Consider the following 27,467-nt stretch of genomic DNA (forward strand, 5'->3'; position numbering starts at 1 on the left):
CTCATCTCCTTTCAACGTGCTGGCTTGAGGATTTAGCTGGCCGCCTCGCCACTTTGCGTTTCTTTTAAAACTCGCCAAACAAGGTGCCTCATTTAGACAACACAGAGAGAAAGAGAGGGAGCCCGACTGTTGGAGGCTTGATCAAAGATGTGTGATCAGAACTGTTTTCACCCAAACATGCTTTGGAAGCTGTTATGTAATGTTTTAGGGGTTTTGTGTTGCCTTTCTCCGAGTCTGTCTGTCTGACTTCAATATGTTATGGACTTTACAGTATTTTTAGAGCCTGTACACAAACAAATAAATCAAAATATGCTTTTCAAATAACACTGAACAGGCATAACATTATGATCGATGACAGGTGAAGTGAATAACACTGATTATCTCTTTATCATGGCACCTGTTACTGGGTGGGATATATTAGGGAGCAAGTGAACATTTTGTCATCAATGTTGATGTTAGTAGCAGGTAAAATGGGCAACTGTGAGGATTTGTGCAAACGGATTATGAATCACATTGTGATGGCTAGAGAGTTGGGTCAGGGTATCTCCAAAACATCAGCTCTTGTGGGGTGTTCCCAGTCTGCAGTAGTCAGTATCTCTTAAAAGTTGTTTAAGGATGGAACAACGGTGAGCCAGAGGTCATGGTTGGCCAAAGCTCAGTGATGCATGTGGGGACCGAAGGCTGGTCTGTGTGGTCCGATCCAACAGACTGTACAGCTAATGTAGCTCAGATTAGAGAAATGTTTAATGTTGGTTCTTATGGAAAGGTGTCAGAATACACAGAGCATCTCAGTTAGGTGTGTATGGAGCTGCATAGCTGCAGACCAGTCAGGGTGTCTATGCTGACCCCTGTACACTGAAGAAATTGCCAGCAATGCACATATGAGAATCAGAACTGGAAGACAGCACAATGCAAGAAGGTGGCCTGGTCTGATGGATCATGTTTTCTTTTACATCAGTTGGATGGCCAGGTATGTCTGAATCCCTTACCTGGGGAACACCTGGCACCAGGATGCACTATGGGAAGAAAGCAACTGACGGAATGGACGAAGCCAGGGTTATGCTTTGGGCAATGTTGTGCTGGGAAACCTTGGGTCCTGCCATCCACGTGGATGCTACTTTGACACATGCCAGCTATCTAGCATTTGTGCAGACAATGTACACCCTTTCATGGAAACGGTACTGCTTGATGGCTGCGGCCTCTTTCAGCAGGATAATGCACCCTTTTGACTTGGCCTCCAAGTTCCCCAAATCTCAGTCCAATTACGAATGTGTGGGTTCTGCAGGACAAACAAGTCCAATCCATGGAGGCCCCACCTCTCAACTTGCAGGACTGTTGCTAACATCTTGGTGCAGATACCCCAGCACACCTTTAGGGATCTAGTGGAGTCCGTGCCTCGATGGGTCAGGGCTGTTTTATGGTAAATGGTAAATGGCCTGTATTTGTATAACGCTTTACTTAGTCCCTATGGACACCAAAGTGCTTTACACTACATTCAGTCATCCACCCATTCACACACACATTCACACACTGGTGATGGCAAGCTACATTGTAGCCACAGCTGCTCTGGGGCGCACTGACAGAGGCAGCAAAAGGGTTTTAGCGGCAAAAGGGAAACCAACACAAAATTATGCAGGTCGTCATTATGTTGTGCCTGATCTGTGTATTAGGCTTATTGTTTTGCTGTTTGTGTTTTTATATGTAGATTAAATAACACTACATTTAGCATTTATACATTAGAATGTTTCTGTCTAATACTATCTCTGAAATCCCAAATTGTGAGCTTTGCCAATATAGCTCAAACACATCTGCTTCTCTTCATGTTAGCCTTGATTGGGTTAAATCCTTCAGTGATCGACAGCTGATGTCAGTCCTGCCTCTGCTACAGCTCATGATAATGGCCCCTGGTCCATCATCAAGGCCGCAAAATAATACAGTGGAGAACCACTCAACCAGATCAAAATGTGTATGTGGGGGAGCGTGTGCGTGTGCAATGCTAAGCAGGAAAGCCCATTAACATTCATCAGTGGGATAATAGGCCAGCATTAATGTCAGCTGTTTATATGAAGAATAACTCATAAGGCCTTGGTGTATATGGGCTGATAAAGCGTGCTTTTCTCCACGCCGCATTTGGCAGAGTGTGTGTGTGTGGGTGGTGAGAGATTTAGGGGTAGACGCTACTGATGTCTTAGATTGAACCGTTTGATACTGACGTGAATTTATTGACTTGTTAGATAAACATAGGACAATTGCCTGATGTAACTATGGGCCAGCCGTCCTTGTCTTAGTACGTAGGCTGAAAGTCTGCACAAAAGAAGCGCACGAAAGCACCAAAACGAGCACAAATCAAAACATTTTACCAAAGCACCTGGGAGAAGTGATGTAAAATAAAATCTCAAGAGAATTCAACCCTGAATCCATAGTTGATCCCCTGCAGCTAAACTTCAAACTCATCCAGCTTGAGAATACCAGAGTCACAGATTGTCCAGTTAACTCCCCCGTGCACCTCCTTGGCATTTTAAGCACAGGAGTCAATGTGTTATTTTATTCAGCCTGACTTTACATTTTTAATTTATAGCATGAGCTGGGAAGGCTTGCTTAAATATGAATGGTGAAGCGAACTCACTATCCAGAGCATGCCAAGCTGCTTCACACACATCGACCACGCAACTAAAAGATAAGTACTTCAAATTGAAGCTATTGTATGAAGTTAAGAAATGACGCTGCTAGAACACCTATGCGCATATAAATACACAAAGTAGTTGCGTGTGTGTATTTTGTTCCAGTCAAAAGAAAGAAATGAGGATGACGCCCGGTCTTCGGTTTCTTTGTTTTACTTTTATCTTAACTCATAAAGTAGAACGATAAAAACACAGCAGATAAATAATCCACGATAAACAACAGCTAATTGGTGTGTTTTTACCAAAAAACCTTGGCATATCTGTACGTGTTTGTGTGTTTTTATGTGCGTGTGTACACTCATTATCGCTGCCGACGCTTTAGCACTGATCACAGTTCTTTTTAATTAACCCACGCTGTGTATTTTTATCTCGCGATCCAATGCTGCTGTTTTGCTCACCCGTCGCACAAAGAAGACAAAATATTGAACCGTCACGTGTGGGAGGGAAGGCAGCGATCGAGACTGTGATACAGCGAGTGCAGGGAAGGAACAACTGGGCTACAAGGTGCGACTTTGAAACTTATACTGTGTCACCCCTAATGAGAGGATTTGCACTTTGTGACTCAACTTAGTTGCACGGCTGTCAGATTATAAACACTCAGGTGGCACCGAGGATTAGCCACGGTGAGGGTGTCGTGGCGCTCCTGCCGTTAATCATGAAATATTTACACGACTCCACCAGTATAGCTCATGTTCTTAAATAATAATCTCTTTTTTTATATTTACACTATACTTGGTTGATAACTATTAACTTGAAAGCTTTATCTTGGATTTAGGAGGCTTCATATTTTGAACAAAATCCTGTTCTTGAGCTGTTTGCATGTATACGTGCCCTCTTGGTAAACAGTATGTTTTCAACTTCAGCTATTTTTACAATAGCTTGATTGTAGCATCACTGCTTTCAATAGGTGCTCATAATGTTTAGTAAGAGAAAGAATTCCAAACACAACCATAATGAGACTACAGAGAAAGAAGGAAGACTTTATAGTCATTCGAGCATCTCACTCTTTTTTCCTCACCCTTTCTCGGCTCTTTTTTTATTCTTTAATGGGCCGATTAAACACCATCTGCATGAATCAAAGCAGGTAGTTGAGGTACAGACCGGCAGACAAACTGGGAGAAATCCTCTTCACATCAAGCTCAGCGTGTTCGACACTTCCCAAGGTCATTTCCACCCTCCCTGCAGAGACCCTCTGTCACTTTTAATAACTTTTAAAGGGAGAATATATTTTCGCCTCTGACAGACTGAGGAGTTGAGGGACCAGTCACAGGGTGAGTCAATCACAAAGTGCCGACAGAGCGAAGAGGGTGTGAGGCGAGGAGACAAGCCTGCAAGGACTAACATTGTACACTGTTACTTCATGAAAAAGTATTGGACAGAAGTCTGATGTCAGTCATTGACCTGGTTCTAAATTGGATTGGGCAGTGAGCAGTCGCTGTCACTGTAATAACTCTGTTATCAGTCGCAGCTGTGACTGACATTACACTGTGGTCAGAGATAACGAATCATGCATACTGTGAAAACACAGGAGTAAACTATGATCAAGAAACGCTGTGTAGTTGATGCCAAATCATGCATCAGCAAAATAGTGTTATTAAATAATACTCCTACTTAATAGGATATATAACTAGTGTATAATCTGCTGTATAATTAGAGCAACGGGATTTCAATGTGGACATGAAAACTAGAGTACCGCTACTTTTTTACAGAGATACACAGCCTCAACTTCTCCTCTCCACAAAACAAATCCCCACATTACTGTAATCACATTACACTTTTCTGTAACACAGTAATGTAACACATTACGATACAAAATTCAGTAATTATGTCACAGCTACTTTGTTACTGGCATTACAAAGGTTTGTCAGTTATCTACATGATGGGCAGTTAGCCGAAAGCTAGCCAACAACCCAGTGACGTTAAAGCTGGGCGTATGCTGACCCCAGGCCAGCAGCCAGAGCCAGCACTTCAAACAAGTGCAGCCTCAAAGAAACTGGTGAGGAGTTTCCATTTCTATCTGTATACGTTTCTACAGTAGAATTTTGTTCATACGCAAGAACTAAAAGAAAGATGGTATGACTCTGGTGAGTCAAGACAGAGATAAAACATAAGTGAAAATGAGTTTGTCTGCTATCAGTTTGTGACTAAATCGGGGCAATTTCATGCAATCTGTTGGTGATAATACAGTCATTAGTTGTGATAAATCCGTGAAAATTACAAATTTGTTGCTCTCTGTTGGAGATATATTGCAGTCTAGTTCCACAAAACTCACAGATCTAAAGCAGAAATTCAGAATCTTTTCTGACACACACTTGCTTCTAAATAGAAATATAGTCAGAATAGCTAGCAACCGATTGAGTCAAGTCCTCTATTGCAAATGGATGCGTCGCAGGGAAGTTGTGGTCATCAGCACAGACTCACTCAGAGTTTGATTGCAATACATTGCCAACCTGTTTGGGTCTATACGTAAGATGGCATTTATTTGTAAATGTTTGTGTCACGGTTCTGGGTCAGGTTTGACCCAGCATTTTGAGTTCTTATGTTTTGGTTTATTTTTGAATGATTGCTTTGTTTCTCTGATGCTATGATGATTATTATTATTAGAGTTCCATGTTTCTGTTTATCCGTGTTTAAGGATTTGTTGTTTCATGTATTGTTTGAGTTGCATGTGTTTATATTCTGTCTGCGTCTTTGTTTAGTGGTTTCTTGTTTCCTGTTTTATTGTGAAGGTCTGTGTCTCATGTGAGTGTGTTCAGTTCTACTGCTTCCCTGTCTCGTTAGTCCAATTTCTCCCAGCTGTGTCTCCCTCCTGTTGCCCATTCCCTGATTACCACCCTGTGTATATTAGCCCTGTGTTTTCCTGTGCTCAGTGTCGCGTCGTACCATCAGATTATGCCTGTGTGTTTCTGTTCTCAGCATTCAGTGTTCACTTCATGTTTTGTCTTCATGCCAGCAATAAAGCTGAGGTTTTGAGTTGTATTCAGTGTCCGAGTCTCGCATTTGGATCCTCCTCTTCATCCGCCTGCACACAGAGCCCTGACACTTTGACAATTTGTACGAGGGTGATTGCAGTCAGACTGAGCTGGACCGTGGCTCCTTGGAGACCAGTTGCCTCCCAATAGGTATATTTATATGAAAAAATTTATTGCAATCACAGGGCAAACGCAGTTTTTTTCTGAGTTGCAAGGAGGTCACTGTCTTATTTTTACTGAAGTGTAACTGAACCTTAACAAGTTCCATTTTGAAAAACCCGAAGGCTTGTACTATATAGAACAAGTGTATGCCCGCTTAATTTCTAGACCAACACATTTTGTATCCATTGATCAATTTACAGCAAGAAAGCCCACTATCCAAAGTTCAAAAACCCTTCCAAGTCATTGCCTCTAAGCAATATTCAAGTAGAGATATTGAAATTTTAGCTCAACACCACTGATTGCTAAGCACATACACCAAATATCTGAATCTGCAGATCCTCTTGTACCAAGCCAGGTCAGTTTTGTATCAACACATCACCAAGTGAACCAACTTGTTTTGTTTTATTTTAGACCAACCAGTGGTGGCTGTGGTGAAAAATACAAGCTGCTATGAACTGGTCAAGCAATAAAGATGTTTATCTGCAAACCACAAATAAACCATAGAGTCTCCAATTTCCTTAATTGTCCACCAACAAACCTGTTCTTGTCGATCGAGCCATCGATCTACCATTGGATGGTTGGCACTAAGGGAAGATCGAGTCATCTCTCTTTGGAACTGAGTGGACCAGCCACTCGCATCACGAGGAAGACTACGGTAGGCATGGGCTCCTCTGCCCTGCAAAGAAAGAGGAAAAGGCAGAGACATTAAAAATTGTACACCACTGTGGTCCTGCTATCAGAAGAAGTCTTTAATGCACTCGTATAAATACTCTTTCTAAAAAAAAAAAAGAAGAAGAAAGAAATTTGGTACATAATTATCTAAAATCCAGGACGAACCTGATTTTTGAAGACTGTACCATCTTTGTGGTTCAGTTAACTCTCACTCAACCCTTGCTCCTGATATTTCATTACAGCCACACCTGAGCTGCTTGAGGACCTTTTTAATAACAAGACAGCTCCAACTAGGATTTATCATTACAAAAAACCCCAAAACAACTTCACAAAGCTCCTGCCAAGGTAATGTCATACATCAGCATACTTGAGCATAAAATATTACACTGGCCACAAGCAAAAAAAACACACCCAGGCACAAAAGATAATATTCCACACTTGCTAGCCTTGGCTTAGGAATCTCAGCAGCTGAAGGTCAAGAGTGAAGTTTTTTTTGAATAGAAGAGAAAGCAAATCAATAATTAAAATCAAAGCCAAGGGCAAAAGAGCCAAACGGGACAGGCCAAAAAAAAAAAAAAATCAAAGCCAAGTGATTCACCAAGACAAACAAGTAGAAAAGCAACCATATATGGTCTGATTAGTCACAAAAACAGCATATAAAGAGTAAGAGCGAAAAAAAAAACATTTTGGGGATTTTTAATGAGACATCACAATTGAAAGAGAACACATAGTTGCTTAACAAATCACAAAATAGCAAATATATCAAAACAACGCAAAAACAAAGGAGCTTAAAAGAATGGGAGGGAGAGCCAGCAGTGTTTGGCTACAGTTGAATGTGACATGCAAGGGGCCTGATGAAGGCATAACAGAATTATAAAACTGAGCTGCACAACTGGCCTGTGTATAGAGACAGCCCTGATACCCATCGCAGCCTCAGACACGGCACGACAAAGGACCCCCCTCCACAGAGTTTTACGACACATCAGATCATAAAATGTAGAGAAAGCCAGATACCAGAGAGGCTCAAACTGACTGTCTAGATTAGATTAGATTAGATAGAACTTTATTAATCCCTCGGGTGGGTTCCTCTGGGAAATTCGATTTCCAAAAAAGCACAGCACCGACAGAAGTTACAGAGTTACAGAATATTATATATATATATATATATATACACACACACACACACACACACACACACACACACACACACACACACACACACACACACACACACACACATATATATAAATACAGAGACAATATAAATAAAATATACGAAGGGGATAAATAGAATAAATAGGAATAAAAATAAAAATACAAGTGAATTGCACATTTCAAGTATTGAGTCTATTGCACCGTTGACTATTTACAAAAGTATTGCACAAAAGGTATTGTACAGTGAGGTGAAGAGGCACTACAGCTTAGTTGTTCCCCCCTCCTTTGTCCTCCTGTTTCCCCTCCCTCTCCCCTCCAGGGAGGAGTTAAACAGTCTGATGGCGTGTGGGACAAAGGAGTTTTTAAGTCTGTTAGTTCTTGTCTTTGGGAGAAGCAACCTGTCACTGAACAGACTCTTCTGATTGTTAATGGCCGTGTGCAGAGGATGCCCAGCATTGTTCATAATGTCCAGCAGTTTCTTTAATGTCCTTTTCTCTGCCACTGTCACCAGAGTGTCCAGCTTCATGCCGACCACAGAGCTAGCCTTCCTGATCAGTTTCTCCAGCCTGGATGAGTCCTTCTTTGCTGTGCTGCTCCCCCAGCACACCACAGCATAGAAAAGTACTCCAGCAACCACCGACTGGTAAAACATCCTCAGGAGCTTCCTGCAGATGTTAAAAGACCTCAGCCTCCTGAGGAAGTACAGTCGGCTTTGGGCTTTTTTATACAGGTGCTCTGTGTTGCATGACCAGTCCAGTTTATTGTCCACCCACAGCCCGAGGTACTTGTACTTGTTGACCACCTCCACCTCCTCCCCCTCTATCTGAACCGGTAGTGGACCTTCTCTGGACCTCCCGAAGTCCACAACCAGTTCCTTAGTCTTTGAGGTGTTGAGTTGCAGGTGGTTTGTGTGACTCCATGCGACAAAGTTCCTCACCAGACTTCTGTACTCCTCTTCCTGATCATCCCAGATACACCCCATGATGGCTGTGTCGTCTGCAAACTTCTGAATATGGCATAATTCAGAGTTGTAGCAGAAGTCAGAGGTGTACAGGGTGAAGAGAAGAGGGGACAGCACAGTTCCCTGTGGTGCTCCTGTGCTGCTGACCACTGTGTCAGACGTGATGTCCTTCAGCCTGACGTACTGTGGTCTGTCGGTGAGGTAGTCGGAGATCCAAGCCACCAGGCAGGGGTCCACCTCCATCCTGTTCAGTTTTTCTTGAAGCATACAGGGCCGGATGGTATTAAAGGTCTAATCCCTATGGGTGATTTTGCTAAGTGCAGATAACCCTAAATACCAAGTATTGTAAAGTCATTGGCAGATGTGATGAGTTTACAGTGCTAGCCGATGACTGAGTACTCTCACTGACTTTTATTGTTGAGATTTAGCAGAAAAACTGAGTCTGACTGAGCCGTTTTCAGACTAGTTGGGGAATTGAACACGTGGCTGGCTTTAGTCTGTAAAAGGAAACGATCCTAGACAGTGAAGAGACTTTGTTATGAGTAAGTTGCTTTTGGCAATGCTGAAGGATGTTCCTTTTCAAAAATATGGTGCCAAGAACAAATACTACACATGCTGACTAACACATTCTTACAACATATGCTGTTAATTTCATAAAAACAGACTTGAAATGAATATATGGCAGTTGGTGCAAGAAATAGATTAAGGGTTACAAGGACTAAGACTCCCTTTGTAGTTGAAAAAAGTCTGGTTCTGTCAGCTGAATAAAAATGACAGCATGCTGTTAGCTCGTCACTTTTCACACCATGCCATTTCAAGCGTCTGTGGCAGGATGGTGTCTTAAAATGCACTACATTCAGATAACATCTGAACTGCTGCAGATGGGAGTCAAGAACTAAATGGGACACAACATTACAAGTTGGGCAGCTGAACATTATTAAGGGAATTATTGATTTATAGTGGCTTGGTCATAATAACTTTGAACTCGCCATGTAAAATGTTGCTTTGCCAGGAAGGTTTTTTACAGGAATCGTCTTAACCTTTTATTGGACAAGAAGCCATATTTGGTGACTTCAGTGGACAAAACAATTGTCCTCCCCACGACTAACTATGAGGAATTTCTCCCAGCCAATCACAAAAGATCAGGTTATGTGACAGATAGTGATATTATTGTATCTGACCAGTCAGTCACAGCCTGTTGCATTTCAAGCTTTTAATTTTTTTTACCCCTACATTACACTCATACCGTACTTGTGGTCATAACATCAAAACTGAGTGTGTAGTTTGGTTTGTTTCATGACCTTATTGCAGTTTTCTAGTATAGCAGTTAATGGTATATAACTGGTGATTATTTTTACAGTACATCTTATTACTTATTACTAAAATTTATTCAGTAATTATTTGATATGTGTGTTATATTTACGAAAATTGCCAGTGTGAATAAAAAAAACAATGTTCATAAAAAACATGGCTTTATAAACATATTTGTGTTTATCCTACAGGTCTTATATACAGGTTTGTTTGTTTTTTGGTAAATACGTATACCATAAACAGGAAAGGAATCTTGATTTGCACTGTAAAATAACTTTTTTTTAAAAAATCACACATGTGAAAAAGTCCTGAAATATCCCCCAATAACACGCCAGGGTTGAAATTTTTAATGTCTACGTGTTTTAATGAGAGCCCTATAAAGGGTTAAACCATTGCTTTATGTATGACTAAAGTAAACTAATAGAAACTTCTAGTTTAAACTACCGTATCCGTCTGTTTAGTGTGTGGCGGTGTACATAATCTGGAATCCTCTTATTACATCAACATAATAATATTTATCCACGATCCACAACTTACAAACATCGTTGTGGATGTGGAATCCTCTATGCATGGTAGGACGTAACAGAAGGGCTAAAGACATGCAATCCATATACAGTCAATGAAATTCAAAGTCATATTTCAACACTCCTGATCCTCTGCTTTCCCATTTTTATATTCAGTACAAGCACACAAACATACATAGTTGCTCAGTTCAGTAGTTCAGAACAGAATTCCCACTAACAAAATGAGAGCTCTGATTTCAGCCCACACTCTTGCTTTTACATTCTGTGGGCCGTGACAACTAAAGTGTCTCTATCAGCCCCTTCTCCCAGACACGCTAATCATACGCAGAGCTGATGTTTCACATTTCGAACATTCAATAATTTCCCCATTTGTAACATCCCCGTTTGATGGGAACATACCTCTCCCTCAGTGAGAAGTAAAGGGCTGTCAGCACGGCAGCCATTGTGAGAAGTTAATTGGCTTTCTTTTACTTTCAGAAGCAGCAGGGAGGATGCACCGGAGTACCTGAGGTGTGTTTTATTTCATTTTATTTTTTTCTGACTAATAATCAGAGGCTTAAAAGCACCAAGAAGGTGAATTTGTAATAAAGGGAATGTGTTTAAGAATCTCCGCTAATCCTTTTGGATGACAAGAAGGGGTGTTATCAGATGGAACTAGTTTCAGATAAACACTATCTATGCTACTGCTGGATATCTGCAAGCAGGGCAGCACAACTTTCATATCTAACACTTATTTCTTTGATTTGGGGCGCAGAGGAGACAAGGAATGAAAATGAGGGAAGAAAGGAGTAAGTTGAAAACAGAGACTGGAGGTTGGGAAGATTTCAGAGCACATATCTCGGGCATTATAATTGATGCAGCACCCGTACATCAGCAGCCCTATCTTCTGGGCAAGGTGCTGCTGGAATAAGTATGTAATAGTTCACAGTAGTTTAAAAAATAGACTTTATTGATCTATTGCATTTTGACACCATTTAGATTCCAATAAATGATCTTAACAACTTAATGGTGCATCATACCAGGTATCATTGAGGCATTCGTGCACAGTTTATTGGCTACATTACCACAGGAGGTGTAGTTACCTTTTGTTCGAGGCTCCCTGTTTCATTGCTGGGGTTTCGTTTATGGTTGGGCTTCTGGAAACCAGGGGTTGTGGACCAGCGAGTTGGATTTTTTCTGGACGGTTCTTCTGGAGCAACCGGGGCCTCGCCTGGAGGAAAGCCAGCCAGTGCGGGATCACTACTGCGACGGACATTGAGAGACATGTCTGTGGAGGGGATTACAAAAGACAAAGAAAAGGAATTATAGCAAAATCAAACCACTTGCCGCTTTATCGATTTATTAAGCGGCTCGCTTTTCACCTTGGTCGTCAAAAAGTTGCCCATTTTTGGGAGGTGCTGCTACATCCCCTGCTATACCTCCTTAACAGCACTCCATGAAATGTCAGCTGAGACATGGGAAGTGGTGATTACAAGTACTCGTGTTTTTATGAAAGGTCTGTTAAGCCCAAAACAACACTGCGCAACTCCACGATGGAAAGTTTAGCTTGGCTTGATTCCATCTGTGCTGAAATACATTACTGTAGATATATTATACACACAGTTTTGGCTGGGGAAATTACCCAGACAGCGATAAAAATATATATATTATATAAAAGTACATGTGAGAAAAAAATTAGATGTGATTATCTAACCCCTTGCTTGGTCGAACCACTCTAAAAATAACAAGTACAATAATAATTGCAGGAAACTTGCTCATATATCATGATCTGACTATTGCGATAAAGGTCATTCTTACACACTGTGCTACCCAACTCAAGTTGATTCTAGGAAGTTTCCAGGGGACTGAAATTGAGTCTCAGAGCCAACATTTATTCTTTCCATCAAACGTCTAACAGAAAACTACACAGGAAACACTGGCCCATGTTTCAGCTGCCACATTAACCGATCTGTCATGAAAACTTGGTATAAAGTTCCCACATTTGATTAGAGCTGCCAAAACAAGTAGAGGGGATGAAGTTGCTCCATATTTCACACTCCGGTTAAAACATTCAGTGAGAAATCCCACCGATGTCTGCTACAAAGTCAAGACGGTGAGTATATCCGTTAGCTGTGGTGTAAATCATCTGGATTTTCCCAAAAGGCCATATGGATTTGTTTATGACGTCCTAGCAGCCTGTGTGTTACACCCATAATTATGCAAATAGTTGGGTAACCACCTGTCATCCATAGACAGATCATTGCACTGAGCATATGCCAGTGTTAAGCTTCCATCTGATACAACCGAGACACGTCTTAGTGGTGGGAGCGACACATTCTAATCATGGATTACGCTGTGCGCCAACTCGTCTGTTATTTAACACCGTGACAAGACTAAGGAGATTCAAGAACAACTGTAAGTGTTTCTTGTGACCACCTGTGTCGAGGCAGAAATAGTGACTGAATCCTGCAAATAACAGTGAAATAAGCATGTGTTTCTGCACCTAGTACACTAACTAAACACCTCTTATCAAGGCATCCCAGTTCATCTTCATTCACTCACATCCTTTGTACTATCTCACTTACTTGAACTTGTGCTAATATCCTGATAAAGCATCCCCTCTACTTAGTGTTTACTTGGCGCCAACTGCTTTCATTTAATCCTCCCCTACCTGATAAATCCGTGGTCTCAATATTATAATCAGGGCTCAGAGGCCCCGAACTGTTGTTCTCTCTCTAAGTCTTTTCTAGAGATGATGTGGTCTAAGAAGTGGAGCTTAGTCGAGTGTCTGCTTAGTCTGAGTGCTGCCATTAGGTGCTAAAAAGACAAGCTTGTCCTTTTTAGTGTTCTGGGGATTACGTCAATATTAGATCTCTTAGCACCTCATAATTTATTTGTCATCGCTGTTAGTAACCACTGACCTAGAAGACAAAAGCACACATTACATCTTTAGCTGTCGCCCAATAAGGTCCTCGATCCAAAGATCGGTCTTGTTTTTCCCACACTTGGTGAAATGAATAATTATGACATAGACACAGATTCCCAATCCATAGTCAGGACTTAGTGACATTACAGCAGTGTATTGTCAATTCAGGGTAATGTAAACGTAAAGTGCTGCAAAAAAATTACATTTTTGTGTTACAAAAAACTCTTATTGTTGCCAAGTTTTCGGTGAGATTTCATTACAAAAGTTCTCTCCCTCCTCCTTTGTCTCTGAGTGCGGTAACTCCGGTAGAAAGGCTTCGTATGCAAATAAATTTATGATGACATCTGGAAACTTCCAGGAACTTTCTCAGCAGCAAGAAAGTAGAGATGATGACAGGGTTTTCAAACTGCTTTTTTTTTTTTTTTTTTTGGGTGAGTAACTCAACTTTATAAAGCGCCATTTCTCATGAGGAAATCATCGGTGCAACTCGAGTTCTTCTGCAGAAACAGGTAACTTATAAAACCTACTTTCTCACTCACTGCTAAACCATAACAAAAACCTCCACCCCAAATAAGAGGGATTAAATCCCTCACCGGCAGCTTGTACTATTATTCCTTTGTTTCAAATGTGTTTCATTTTTTTTTGCCCACTGCCCGAGGCTACGTCAGAGCAGCCTGGAAATCACATCTAGCAGCCAGCCAGTCATTGTGTGTTCGCTTTTAAATTAGGTTGAAGACCTACTAATGGCATTTAATAAACTTTTGCCCCTTTCAGTAATGGCTGGTTCATGTCCAGTTCAAGCTCTAATGATATTCACTTCAGACAGCAGGGGTAATTAACATCCAGTAGTATTCCACACGATGACTTTGAGATAGCATGCAAGCTGCACACAACAGAACTATAAAAAAGAAAGAAAGACAGAGAAAGGGCACAGGAATGGGTTAGAAAGCATATTAAAATTCTCAAAGTATTCATATTAAATATTTGTATTTCTTTTAAAGGGAACCTTTTCTATGTTTTCATAGATTTGTGTGTAGTTGGGGCTTGCACAAGACACTTGGTATGGATTAAAAGCCTTGTTATATTTCCCATAATACCTCAAGGCTCAGTTGATAGATGGATGTTTGCAGGCCCTTAGAAACCATGACAACTTCAACATTCAAGCATTAAGGGTATAAAAATCACAACACATGGCTCTCTTTTGGATCGATTCTTACACACTAAGTAATAATACTCTGGCTCTTTTACAGTTTCAGTCGATTGTCAAAACTTTAGTTTCAGTTTAGCGACAGCTTGCTAAAGTGTTGATCCACCGTGGGTCGAAATCCTTACGGATCAGCTTCTAACAAATAAAGGAGTTTGTGCTCGTTTGTGTTACGAAGGTCACAATATGAAGATTCTCTCCAGTCCCGGCTCTCCCTGACCAATTTCCCTCTACTTAATTTGTGATGGGATTATCCCAGCAGTCCGAAGGGTTTGGTTATCCCACGTTTAATAACTAGCACTGCCACTTCAGACCGAGCCAACAATCGATCCACACTGAAGCGGGAACAAAACCACTCGGGAGGGGGGATGGTGAGCCTGGCTAATAAAACGAGGCCCTAATCCAGCCCCTGCAGTGAGGGATTATGGTCAGGGCACAGGGTCATAGTGATGTACACACACCACAGTTTACCATAGAGACGTAGGGCTCTCCAGGGGCAATTATCTCATGCCGTATCATCCTTTATTTACCTTTCACCTTGTTTGGAGGAGAAATATATTCATTTATATAAATTATGTGGATAGAAATACTAACTCTAATGGAAAACAGCAAAATAGTCTTGAGGTTAGTAGTACATTTGAGAATGTTCATTGTAGAAATAATAAATAATATAACTGTATAATGGCCACAGGTTAGTATAAAGCAGGGATTTCTAACTTTCTTTACATCATTTTATATCCTAATATTAGAAAAGAAGTGTAATTCATAGACTGGTTCTTATATAGTGGTTTTCTACTTCACCTGAGCACTCAAAGTGCTTAATACAACTTCCCTCATTCACCCATTTACACCCATTCTCACTTTTCTATGCTTTTCTGAGATAAGTGCTGTCTATCTAACATTCATGCTCATTCATACTCCGAGGGAGGCATCTGAGAGCAACTTGGGGTTAATCTCTTGCCCAAAGATGTTTGGCACACAGACTGGAGGAGCCAGTCTGTAGATCAGGAGTGTTTTAACAGTACATGTCAGTTTTGTTACAGGATGAAGAAATGCTGCTGTAGTTCCCCAAAAGTTGATTCTGTTCATCTCGACGTAGCGTTTTCAGCGGGAGAAACGTTTCGTCACTCATCCAAGTGACTTCTTCAGTCTCAGCTGACTGCAGGTTTCCATAGTGACTGACACTAGCACCACTGAAGGAACAATGTGCTGGGAGTTCACTGATCATTAATATGCAAATTGTCATGACCATTGACCAACAACCACTGATCAAAGCCCACTGATTGAGCATGCATCAAGCTGCTCTAGTTCATGAAAGAAATCTGTCAGCACGAGCCTTTGAGCTAAAACTGTAAGAAATAAACAGCAATTTCTTCTGCAGATAATGAAAACAAATATTTATGTCATTTATTGATATTACATCAGAGTGGTATGAATAGCTATGATCTTTGTCAGTAGGACAAGTTGTAAATACATTTAAAAGTTCAAAATCCACGCCCTCCTCCTCCTCATTTTTCAAAGCCATCCAGTGAGCCGTGTTCGACACACCCGGTGTGTATCTGTATGTATCTGTTTTGTCATTGCTGTTTCATTGTGCTTTTAGTTTCTTCTGTTATCTTTGACCCCACGTCTCTGTCATCAAGTTTAGTGTTCGTTTTCATGTCTCTTTTTTTTAACGCCCTATTTTACTTTGTCAGTAAAGCTCTTTCTTTGTCTTGTTTTTACTTCCTGGTTGTCATTCATTTCCTTCCTTTCATGACTACCTGCTTTATCAACATTGGCAATATTAGCTTTACCTGTTTCCCTCCCACCTGTGCCCAGTCACCCATCAACCCCTCTGTGTGTGGGTGTGTGCGTTGTCCTGTCTTCCCCTTTGTCCTTGAGTTTTGACTTACAAACCATAGAATGACCGTTTCTATGTTTTTGTAAGAGATGACCTCTTTAAAACGTCCCTAAACTCATCAGCTCAGTTCACTACATCGCTACACACTTTTCTACTTAGTCACCAGTCATGCTGGACATAAACAACATAAACCAGTAGCAGTACTTTTTCTTCTGTAATAACACAGCAAAAAAATGTACTTCCAGCTTAGTTGCAAAAGAAATGGGGGTCAGCTCTAATGTATTAGCTGTGGAAGTTTGCAATCACCAAAATGGCATGAAGTAAAGAGTCCTCACAATACCTGGGAAGCTGGAAGAAGCCCTTCCCTCCTGACTGGCTGCCAATTCAAGGTAATGGAGCTAGAGCTTCAGCATACTGATAAGGTTACAGAAAGGACACGGTGAGGAGGATAGGCTGTTTCTGTATTGTTCTGTTACTCATAATCACCATTTAACCCAACATGGGTTAAAAAACAGAATCAAATTCTTCTAAATAAATTACTTTTATACTGTTTATACCAACATAAGACGAGTAAGTTACAGTATATTCCTCCTTTAAACACCAAAGCCCTAAAGAGTCAATATTTGGAAGTGCTGAGAGTCTAGACTATTTAATCTAATATTAGTGATTTCATTGCCACCTGAAAGCATCAAGCTGAAGTGTGTTCTCCTGTTGCTGTGCCACTGCAGGGAACGGTCACAAGGCTCAAAACTGCAAGTGTTCAGAGCTGAAACTCACAAGTTTTCAAGTGTTGACCAGTGTGACAGCAATTTGCTTTGAAGCAGATTCATCCTTTAACCTGAATATTTGAGGTGGTTTTAGGAAAAGCAGGTGCACTTAAAAAAAGTATTTTTAAATGACATCATAAACTCTGCAGCGTAGCACACATTACAGAAGATGAAATGCGATGCTGTATCGGAGGTTGCCATTTTCCTTTACAGTAAGATGTGGGCTAGAGGTTACAGAATAAATGAAGTCAGGCCCTTACTATTATTTAAATCGAAATGTGTGCCCACTGTAAGCATGCAGACACTTCTGGCAAACCGGGGATGAAGACTATGTGCAGGGTGAATTTGGTATTTTCTCCCGTGGACCTGTAGCTGTGCTGTACTCTTGACTCTTTGCTTTTACTTCAGGCTGATTTAAATATAAATGTCAAGCGACCATGGCTTCATGAAATGTCTAAAAGCTTTTTTTTTCGTAGGCTACTTTGAATACTTCAAGCCTGGGCCAGTTCAATGTCTGAATAAATTATAGCACTGAGCCATTTTCACCCTCTCTCTGCAACCACCAACTTCATATTGATGTCCCCTGTGTGCAGTGAGGGGAGATTTCCACTGAAAACACCCTGACCTGAATCATGTGCAGACGGGGGGGAGGAGAAAGACAGTTCTGAGTGGTGGGAACCACGACTGTGGCAGAGGGGATGAAGTATACATTAGACTTAAATAGGACGCTGGACGACCCAAGGCCAGACAAGGTCGAGAGTACCACTCAAGTGCGCGTCTGTGAAATGTTTGGCAAACTAATCTGATGTAACGCCAGAGAGTGAGACGAGACAAACTCTGAATAAACATCAACTGCTGACCTTTACAAAGAGCAGAAGATGTAATCCACTAGATGGATGGGCGGAAAAATACTTAGATGCTAAATGGCATTTATGAAAACAAACCCCCTTTTTTGGCTTTAATGCTAATTGCTCTGTTGACTGCACACTGCGTTTTAAGTCTACACAGTTTTAAGCACAAGTATGTTTATGCTCCGAGACAATCCAGCACATAACAGCAGGGTGCAAGATGCTAGCAGGCAGGGTATACATGGAGCGCCATAACTAAGTGGCTGGCATAGAATACAGAAATATCTGTGCCGAGTGTGGCCTGGAAGGTCCCGAGGTCAAAATGGGAGACGCCCCCAAGGGTGGTCAAGAATGACCAAGCTAACATCCTGTGGGACTTCCAGACGGACAAAATGGTGACGGCTAACGAGTCAGACATAGTAATGGTGGACAAGCAGAGGAAGACGTCCATAGTGACAGCAAAATCAGGAAGAAGGAACAGGAGAAGCTTGAGAAGTATGAAGGGCTCACAGAAGAACTCGAGATGTGTAGGGTGAAGGTAACAGTGATCCCAGTGGTAATCAGAGCGCTAGGTGCAGTGACTCCCAAGCTAGGCGAGTGGCTCCAGCAGATCCCAGGAACAACATCTGAGATCTCTGTCCAGAAGAGCGCAGTCCTAGGAACAGCTAAGCTAACTGCACAGGACCCTCAAACTCCGAGGCCTCTGGTAGAGGACACGCACTTGAAGGATAAAGATCAAATATGACAGTTGGATGCAGACTATAATGTGATATTTAGAATCCCCATATAACATTCCCTATATGCTTATGCAGTACAAACAGTGGCAATCTTTTATACAGCTCTATAAAGCATTATTACCAGTTAGACCTTCAAAGTTGATCAGCTTATTGACCTTAAAGGTCAGAGGTCAAATGTGAGCTTACTACCATTCAACATCTACCTAATGTTTAAGGCACAAAAGGTCATCTTTGCAGAGCATTATAACACCGTCCTTCTTTTTCTACTTCTAAAGCTCTTTGAATGGCACATTCTTCCAACTAGCCTAAAATACCATTTCACTTGACTGAGTTGCTTTTACAGGAAAAATATTCCACTGTTCTAGCCGTGCCATTTCTGTGTATTCATGTTATCTTAAGATAAGAGTTCAAGCGTGTGCCCGATTACTCTACAGTGATCATTTCCATCTTTTTTATCTGCGCTGGCACTGAGCGCAGGCCATGATTTGATCAAGTCGATTACTTTGCTGTTTAATAAGGATGTTATCACGTACCCAGAAAGTTCAGAATGCCTCTTGCGCTCAGTGAAAAACTTCATATGTCAATCATATTAGTTTTAGAGTTTGGCACGATGTCTAATCACCCTGCCTGAGCACGAATACTGAGGCAGGGGAGAGCCGTATTCCCTACAGGGCTGCAGAGTCAACCATCCAGTTTTTCCATTCTGAACAAGAAATAGGGAGAGAGTGAGACTGATTCTTCTCTCCTGACAGAAAGACAATACAGACAATTTACTAGAGAGAATGAGAAGAGGATGCCAGCCTTCCTCGAGCCCTCAGAGATGAGGCCTCCAGTAGCAGACACCTAGACACTTCAACAACAATAACACCAAAGACTCTGTGTGTGTGTGTGTGTGTGTGTGTGTGTGTGTGTGTGTGTGTGTGTGTGTGTGTGTGTGTGTGTGTGTGTGTGTTAGAGAGAAAGAGAGAGAGAGTGGCGTTTCCCTAGACAATGAAGATCTCAGAGACGAGGGGAGGGGTGGAGTTCACTCCCCAAATCAAACCTGACTCATTTAGATCGACTCCACTCACACATGGGACCCCTCGACTGCAACAAAACAACTGCATATGCCTGTTTTCCAGAAGGGTAAGCATGCGCAAAATGACACACTTACAGGTCGTGTTTATGATGACGCCGTGTTGATTTTATTCAGGGTCAGGTGATCAAGCTCGAGCTTGATGCCAAACAAGAGATAGTTTGCCAGCTTCGCTACAGATTTTTATGACGAAACTAAATCTGAAAACAAGATTATTAATTTCATAAGGTCGGATTTGTTTTCCCAAAATAAAAAAAGTGCAAAAGCCATGAAAAAAAAAAGTGGGATCGGGGATTCGTCTCTATCCCAGTGTAGACTAGACTCACAGAGACCCCTCCACACTGAGGCCTCTGGGGAGCTGCTAATCAACAAAGCAAACAGCCCTCAGACAGCCCAGAAACAGGACCACGGCAGCACCTTCCGTGTAAACACCATTTTGTGTGTTTCTCTATTATGGCTGGTCCACAAGAACAGGCTCCTGAAGAGAAGGGGCCATAAATCTCACTCAGGCTGATATGTGGCTAAGTCACTCATGATTAAAAACACTGCTCTGAAAATGTCACGAGCCAGGAGTAGCAAAATGACCAAAGCTATCAACCCTGCGTGAGATTCTAGGATTCAGAATGGTCGGTCAAACGAATTTGGACTTTGACAGGAAATATTAAAGAAGCAGCTGCTGCTGAAATAAACAAAGACTTCTTGCTAATCAAAGCCGCTTCTTGCCTATGAGATGTCAATTCAGTGTTGGAGATTACCTGATTAGCTTGCTTTAAAAAGCTACACAGCTAAACAGTCTTATTAATCTGCTCCTCGATGTAGGATGCGTGCACTTCAAGAGGCTTTTGGCTAGCACAGTGCATTCACCACGAGTAGCTGCAAAGAAAACTTGGCTGGCTTTGAGCTTTAATGTGTCTGTCTTCATATCACAAACACATACCAGCAAGATTTCTAATCTAACATTTTCTCCCTGTAAGCGCAAGTAATAGCAGTAATATATTAGGCTGATCTTAAACATTTGCAAACATGCACTCTTTGCTAATTCCAAACAAAGTTGTTATGGTACTCTGTTTATTGTCATCTATAAAACAACAGCTGTAAAGAGCAGCTGTAAAGAGAAAAAAAATCCCTTCCTTCACTTTAGCGCTACAGTTAGCGAATTAGCAAATAGTGTGCAAGAGAAGGAAAACAGTCTAAGGATTTTAAGAAGCGCACGCTTGTCCTTTTATTGCATGAAAGGACAAGCTTGGATAATGAAATGCAAACTGTGTTCAGGACAGAAACAAAGCTATGCTGCTAACTCAACATCTGAAAACATCTAGACAGACAACATGCTAACAGAGAGCTAGCCAAGAACCCAGAATGATGATAAACCTATGGGTACACTGGACCATGTCGCGTTGTCGGTTTTGTGTTGATATTGTAAAAACTAAAAGAAACATTGCAAGCATGTCTTCATTTGGATACAGATTTATGTTGGTGAGTGGAACTATAGGATTACGATTAAGGTTAACTGGTAATTATGTTACATTGCATTTTAGGACTATTTACAGAGTAAGGAAAAAGTAAAGTAACAAGTAGTGCCACGAGTCACTTTCTTCAGCAAATAATTAAGCAATGTACTACATTACTTTTAAGAAAAGTAACCATTAATGTGTAATACTTTACTATTTTGCTGCAGATTAAAAATGCCCAAGGCAAAGCGGTCAAAAGTCTGGCTGTACTTCACAGCAAAAGATGCAAACTCAGCAGCCTGCAACAAGTGCTTTAAGGTGATACTGTGCAAAGGAGGTAACACCTCGAATCTGATGAAACACCTGGCGACGCATAGCGTTTTTTTTAAAGCCGAGAAATGCACCGTATTTGATAGCTTGCTGCGAGACCTCACACCGAGCACATCTACTGCGGGTGTGGTGCCTGTTATCGGTCCCGGAGTTAGCAACATCCCCCAAAAACCCGAAGAGGAGAGTCCTGGCCCCTAGCCCTGCCAGTGTAGCAGAAATGATGACGGATGATGATGGCAGCAGCAGCCATTCTTCTCTGCGTGAGTAGCTTAATGTTGTTCGTGTGTAATTTACGCTGAGTAGGCTAACCACGTTATTAAATTAATGCACGTAAGGTGAACTAGCAAACACCGTCATAGTTACATGCGGCTGTCTTTGTGTTTGATGGCAGATACTCCCTTCACCCTGGCCAAAAAGGCTAAAATGACCAAAGAAAAAGTAGAAAACAGCTAAACATGAGAGGTTTTTGGACAAAGTTTGTTTTTTCCATTGTTTAAGCACTGCTTCCAGCCAAGAGTGATACCATAAATCCCCTATAGCTGCAGAAAAGGCTAACATTGTTATCTTTTTACAAAAAAACAGCTAAACATGAGAGGTTTTTGGACAAAGTTTGTGTTCTTCATTCTTAAAGCACCGGTTCGAGCACCGTTTAAGCATTAACCGTTTCAAAAGTACCGGTTTGGTACTGGTATCGGATAAAACCTAAACGATACCCATCCCTACTGGTGAGAATAGCATGCTTATGCTGGCTTCAATGGGAACATTGTTATTGCATCTCAGTGCTGTGTGCAGAATCACGGAGCATCTCATCATGAATATTAGCTAACTTCTGGGACATTTTTCAACAGCAGAGACAAGACCATTACTGATAGCACATCAGACTCTACACCTTATTTCCACAGTGAGCAACTGTGTCTCTTCAGTGTCATTTTAATGGCACAAAGGATTTTCCTTTCATATCTCTAAGCAAGCTTAAATTGTCACAAATTTAATTGTCACAGCCACTGTGTGAGCCAAAATTGGAGGCTGATGAGTGAGTGAATGAATTTCAGTTTCTGGCAGGTCAGACAGCCTTTAAAGCATGGAGCTCATTCCACCGCAGTTTCCAGACAGCACGTACACAAAATCCATATCGCAAACATTTCAGCAGTGAGAATATCTTCTTCCTCTGCTCTGAACAAAAACAAAACCAAAAAAAAAAAACCACCCTCACTCCAGCTGCTCTCTGCAGAACAGATGACAAACTTCCACCAGACTCACCAACTATTTCTGGATCCTTTAATGATCCTTTCCTTTTATTGGGTATACAAAAAAGTTATCTGCTGTGGGACATGAGACGAGGAGGTATGGGGGCTGAGTAAATATGAGGTCCAATGGATAGACTGCTTAATTGGAGCTGCCGAGCACATGTGCTAATCTTAATGAAGCACACATATAACAACATATATGAAGTCAGTGAAGTCAAAACTCGCTCCATAATGCAGAGCAGAGCACAACAAGACAAAAAACAGGAAAGCTTCTTACAAACTCAGCAGTGCTCTGCAGTATAGGAAGAACTTCTAATACTTTTTTTTTAGAAAAAGTGAACATGAGATGCTTGGAAACAGATGGTATAGTGATGTGCACAGTCTATGTTTTAGCAAAGCATCGCTCTGATCAGTCACACGGGTTTATAAAAGCACATGAGGATTTCATAGAAATTCGAGGCAGGCGGTTGTTTAGAAAAAATAAATTCTTCTGGGTAGATACTGTTTTACACTCAGTACAAATAACACATGTAATTGAGCAACCGGGTGGCATAGTCATTACACAGGCTTTCCTTTAGTTTCACTGATAACGCAAATAAAGATATTATCGCACAAACATATCGAGGTTTTTGTAAGAATTGCACGCACGTAACAGTGTGGCTGTAACATTAAGGTAGAGTTGCGCTGAAATGTCAATAAATCTTTGCTTAAGTCACTCTATACAGCTTGTTACATCACAAACCGAGGGATGGATTTCACAGGGAATTAGCCCAAATTTGATACGGAGCAAAAATAACATTGCTTTACATCTCAGGAAAGAGGTATCATCATAGGTCCAAAGTTTAGAGTGCTCGCAGCAGTGGGACATTTTGACCCCTCAGTAAGGTGTTCAGAATGATGAAATATGCAAGTAAAATTGGAGCAATTGCAACAGCACTTGAAGTTCTAAAGTCGTGATCATGCACTGAGAAGCGTGAACTTTTTCGCCAGAGTGTCTTTTTTCACAGTTGTCCGGGCAGACGGATTTCCATTTGAGAAACTTTTGAAGAAAGTAGAGGGCACACTCCGTGACTGAGACATCACGCCAAGATGAAAGTTTGCTTACTTTTTTTCATTTCTTGACAAATTTAGATTCTGTCCTTTGAACTTGAACCGCCAACAAGAGGACCGTGGTCCACTATGATCTCAGTGCCACATCTAAAGTGAACTCTCATCATTGTGCAATTTAAGTGTTCTTAGTACTTTTTCAGCTCATCAAACACTTGGAAACAGAGCTTTTTTTCCTCGTGTTTCCTTATTAGGAGCTGCACAAAGCTGGCAGGCCGGGGGTATAAGGGGAGAAAACAAATCAGCAGAGGCACGGAAGATACCTTAATTACCATTTTCTCATTAAGTTAATAGAAAACCGAATCAAAACAACATTACATTTCTCCAAAACTAAATGCAAATGAAAAAAAGATTGAAAATATGTAAAGTGAAACAAAACGCACAAGCTTCATGTCTGTAACATTTACAGCAAACGTGAATCTTCGGACAGATCAGTTCTTTTGAAATAAGATCCCAAACTTAGGTGCAAACCACAGACTGACCCTGTTGCATTTATATTTCTGGGAGTTCTTTTGTCCAGACACAAAATATCTTTTTGCACAGAGTTTAAATCGAGTGTTCAGATTGATTTACTATCATTTACACATGCAATATTAATAATAGCCTTCACATTTAATGCCAAAAAAGCATGTCTTAGATTTTATGCTTGATATTGAAATGAACCAGCTGTGCCTGCAACTACTGTAAATCACATGTAAAACTAGCCACACCTGTGAGTGTTTTGTGGGGATTGCGCTCATCCTTCATGTATCTCATTTTTAAAAACATCTGAAACGGTGACAAGATGGAGGCGCTTCTATTACTCACAAGGAAAAGGTTATTTATCTGAACTGCTGAAGAAGGTACAAGCTTGACCACATGGCAGCTGTAACTCTGTTGACATTTGAAGTGTGACTCATGTCACCACCCTGTCCCGAAAAGAGAGGGTGCCCAGATTGAAACTAGGGAACCTCTTGATCTGCAGTCAACTGCTTTGCCCCTGAGCTACACCCCCTGAGATTAACCCAAGGTTGTACTACAGACATGCTGTGAGTCAGCTAGTTGTGGGTTTCATCTCCGCTACTTGACTAAATAGCACACGACAAAAACAATTTGGGCCGGCAGGCTTTAGGAAGTGGGCAGGAAATTCAAGCCCTTCATGTCAACCTGCATATGCTCTGCTGGAACAAGACACTAGAAACCAAATGAGTTCCAGGATTTTTTTTTCCTATGCTCAACATGTGTAGATGTTTCAAAGGAGACAGGATTTTTCCTACACAGCTGAAAAAACTATACGTTTTAACTATCTGCTGTCTCCTATGCAAAAATGAAGAGACTTTAAAGGTTACTTGGTTTATTTAATAGAAAAAAAAAGAATGTTGTACTCATGAACATACATTGATTAGTTTGTAATTATAAACAAATTAATACATCATAAACATAATCCATTAAAAATACATGGGTATAGCCATCAATTCAATATTATTATTAGTCACAATTACTTAAAGTCAGCAGATTGAACACATGATTCTTCCATCTACGTACAGCTGGTGTGTTGGCTGAACAGCAAAAGCTTGTTATATGCTAACATTATGTCATCTAATGCAGTGTTTCCCAACCACTGTGAAATGATCAGGTGTGCCGTGGAAGATTATCTGGCTCCACCTGATTAGTACTCCAAGCGATCGCCGTGGGTAACGGGCAGAACAATTACATTCTCTTCCCCTAGAGGGCAGTGCAACTAACTGCTCTAAGTAAATGGGTTCCCAACTGCTAGTAAAACAGAAGAAGAAATTACATAATAGTCATGCTGTGAGACGACACAGCACATAATAGCAATAGATAAATATTTGAAAAGAAAAAAATAGTATTCAATCTGACCTGGGTCCTGGAGAAAGTTCTGACTCAGATGAAGGTCCTAGCAAGAGTAGTGGTCAAAGAAAGCAAAAAGGCATACTGGGGACAAACCGAGTCAATTCCACTATACCTGGTGCCGTTGAAAAATGATCAATATGCTTCCTGTGAGATTTTTGTTGGTGGTGTGCCGTGTGACTTTTCTAATGTGAAATATGTACCATGGCTTCAAAAGGTTGGGAAACACTCATCTAATGTTGGCTTGAGTGTCCTAAAAAATCCCACTTGCCCCCCCAAATAGGTTCATATGATGTGAGAATGTCATCAGAGTCTATTCACCAAGTATCTGAGTCCAAAAATGTTCCACTTCAAAGAAAATTTCAATTACACTGGCTAAAAACTCCTTTGTCCCACACGCCATCAAACTGTTTAACTCCTCTCTGGAGGGGAGAGGGAGGGGAAACAGGAGGACAAAGGAGGGGGGAACAACTAAGCTGTAGTGCCTCTTCACCTCACTGTACAATACCTTGTGCAATACTTTTTGTAAATAGTCAACAGTGCAATAGACTCAATACTTGAAATGTGCAATTCACTTGTATTTTTATTTTTTATTCCTATTTATTCTATTTATCCCCTTTGTATATTTTATTTATATTTGTCTCTGTATTTATATGTGTGTGTGTGTGTGTGTGTGTGTGTGTGTGTGTGTGTGTGTGTGTGTGTGTGTGTGTGTGTGTGTGTATATATATATATATATATATATATATATATATATATAACAATTCTGTAACTGTAACTTCGGTCGTTGCTGTGCTTTTTGGAAGTCGAATTTCCCAGAGGAACCCACCCGAGGGATTAATAAAGTTCTATCTTATCTTATCTTATCTTAACAGCAGCTAATAAAAATAGCCCCGCTTACCAATACAAAAGTTCAGCATATCCTCAAAAACTCACCTCAGAATTTCCTCTCAATGGACAGAAGTGATCTTCACTAACTCATCAGCTCATTTAAGACTCATTTCATAAAGTTTTACAGCCCAGCTGTAGCCTGTCAGGTAACAATCACTACAGATGAACGACCATCGCAGCTAGAATTATGTACTTGAATTGGGCGGAGTAAGAAAACAGAATTCAGTTGACTGAATCTGCAATGTACAGACACTTAGTTGTGAGATTTTAAACAATGTACCTTTAATAATTCACAGTTCAAGTCTATAACATAAGAGAGGAAGCAGCTGCATTCTTGTATGCAAACATTCCCGACCATGAATTCTTTTGGAAATATCAGCATGTGGTTTCTTAACAGCTGAATGGACCGCACAGGGAGTCTGCGCCATGGGTAGCTGCTGCACATTCTCAAATGAACTTGACCGTAATATTTAAATGGCTTCAAAATGAAACCACGGGTATGCACAAATGTTCTGCTTTGATCAGAGTCGTGAACGTGAGCCAAGGAGATGGGAAGGTGGCAGAGGAGTATTCTGGGAAACGGGAGGACAGCGAGCATTGAGCGGCTGAACTCTGGATCCCTGTCCCACAAGCAGGCTAGGACCCGGAAAACTTCACACAACATCTTTCTATTGTGCCACACTCTAGCTGGAGTGAGTTTTACTGCACTGTGTGTTATTTAGCCTCTATTTCTGTGAGACGGGGTATGCGGCAAGAAAAGAAGAAAAAAAATT

The 27,467-nt window shown here is 41.0% G+C and overlaps 1 protein-coding gene across 1 annotated transcript in view; it reads right to left on the bottom strand.

The window, feature by feature from the left end:
* Positions 1-27,467, bottom strand: part of LOC146625084 (partitioning defective 3 homolog) — a 359,232-nt gene that overhangs the window by 211,243 nt on the left and 120,522 nt on the right. Inside the window, exons 4-5 of the mRNA XM_085362620.1 lie at positions 11,521-11,705; positions 6,354-6,491 (exon numbers count right to left, since the gene is read on the bottom strand). Of these exons, the coding sequence (XP_085218746.1) occupies positions 6,354-6,491; positions 11,521-11,705 (323 nt within the window). The remainder of the gene's footprint in view (positions 1-6,353; positions 6,492-11,520; positions 11,706-27,467) is intronic.

Source organism: Diplotaxodon limnothrissa, linkage group LG9 (assembly GCF_057381915.1).
Source record: "Diplotaxodon limnothrissa isolate DT_005_m linkage group LG9, D_limnothrissa_male_GT1.1, whole genome shotgun sequence".
In the NCBI taxonomy this organism is placed as follows: domain Eukaryota; kingdom Metazoa; phylum Chordata; class Actinopteri; order Cichliformes; family Cichlidae; genus Diplotaxodon; species Diplotaxodon limnothrissa.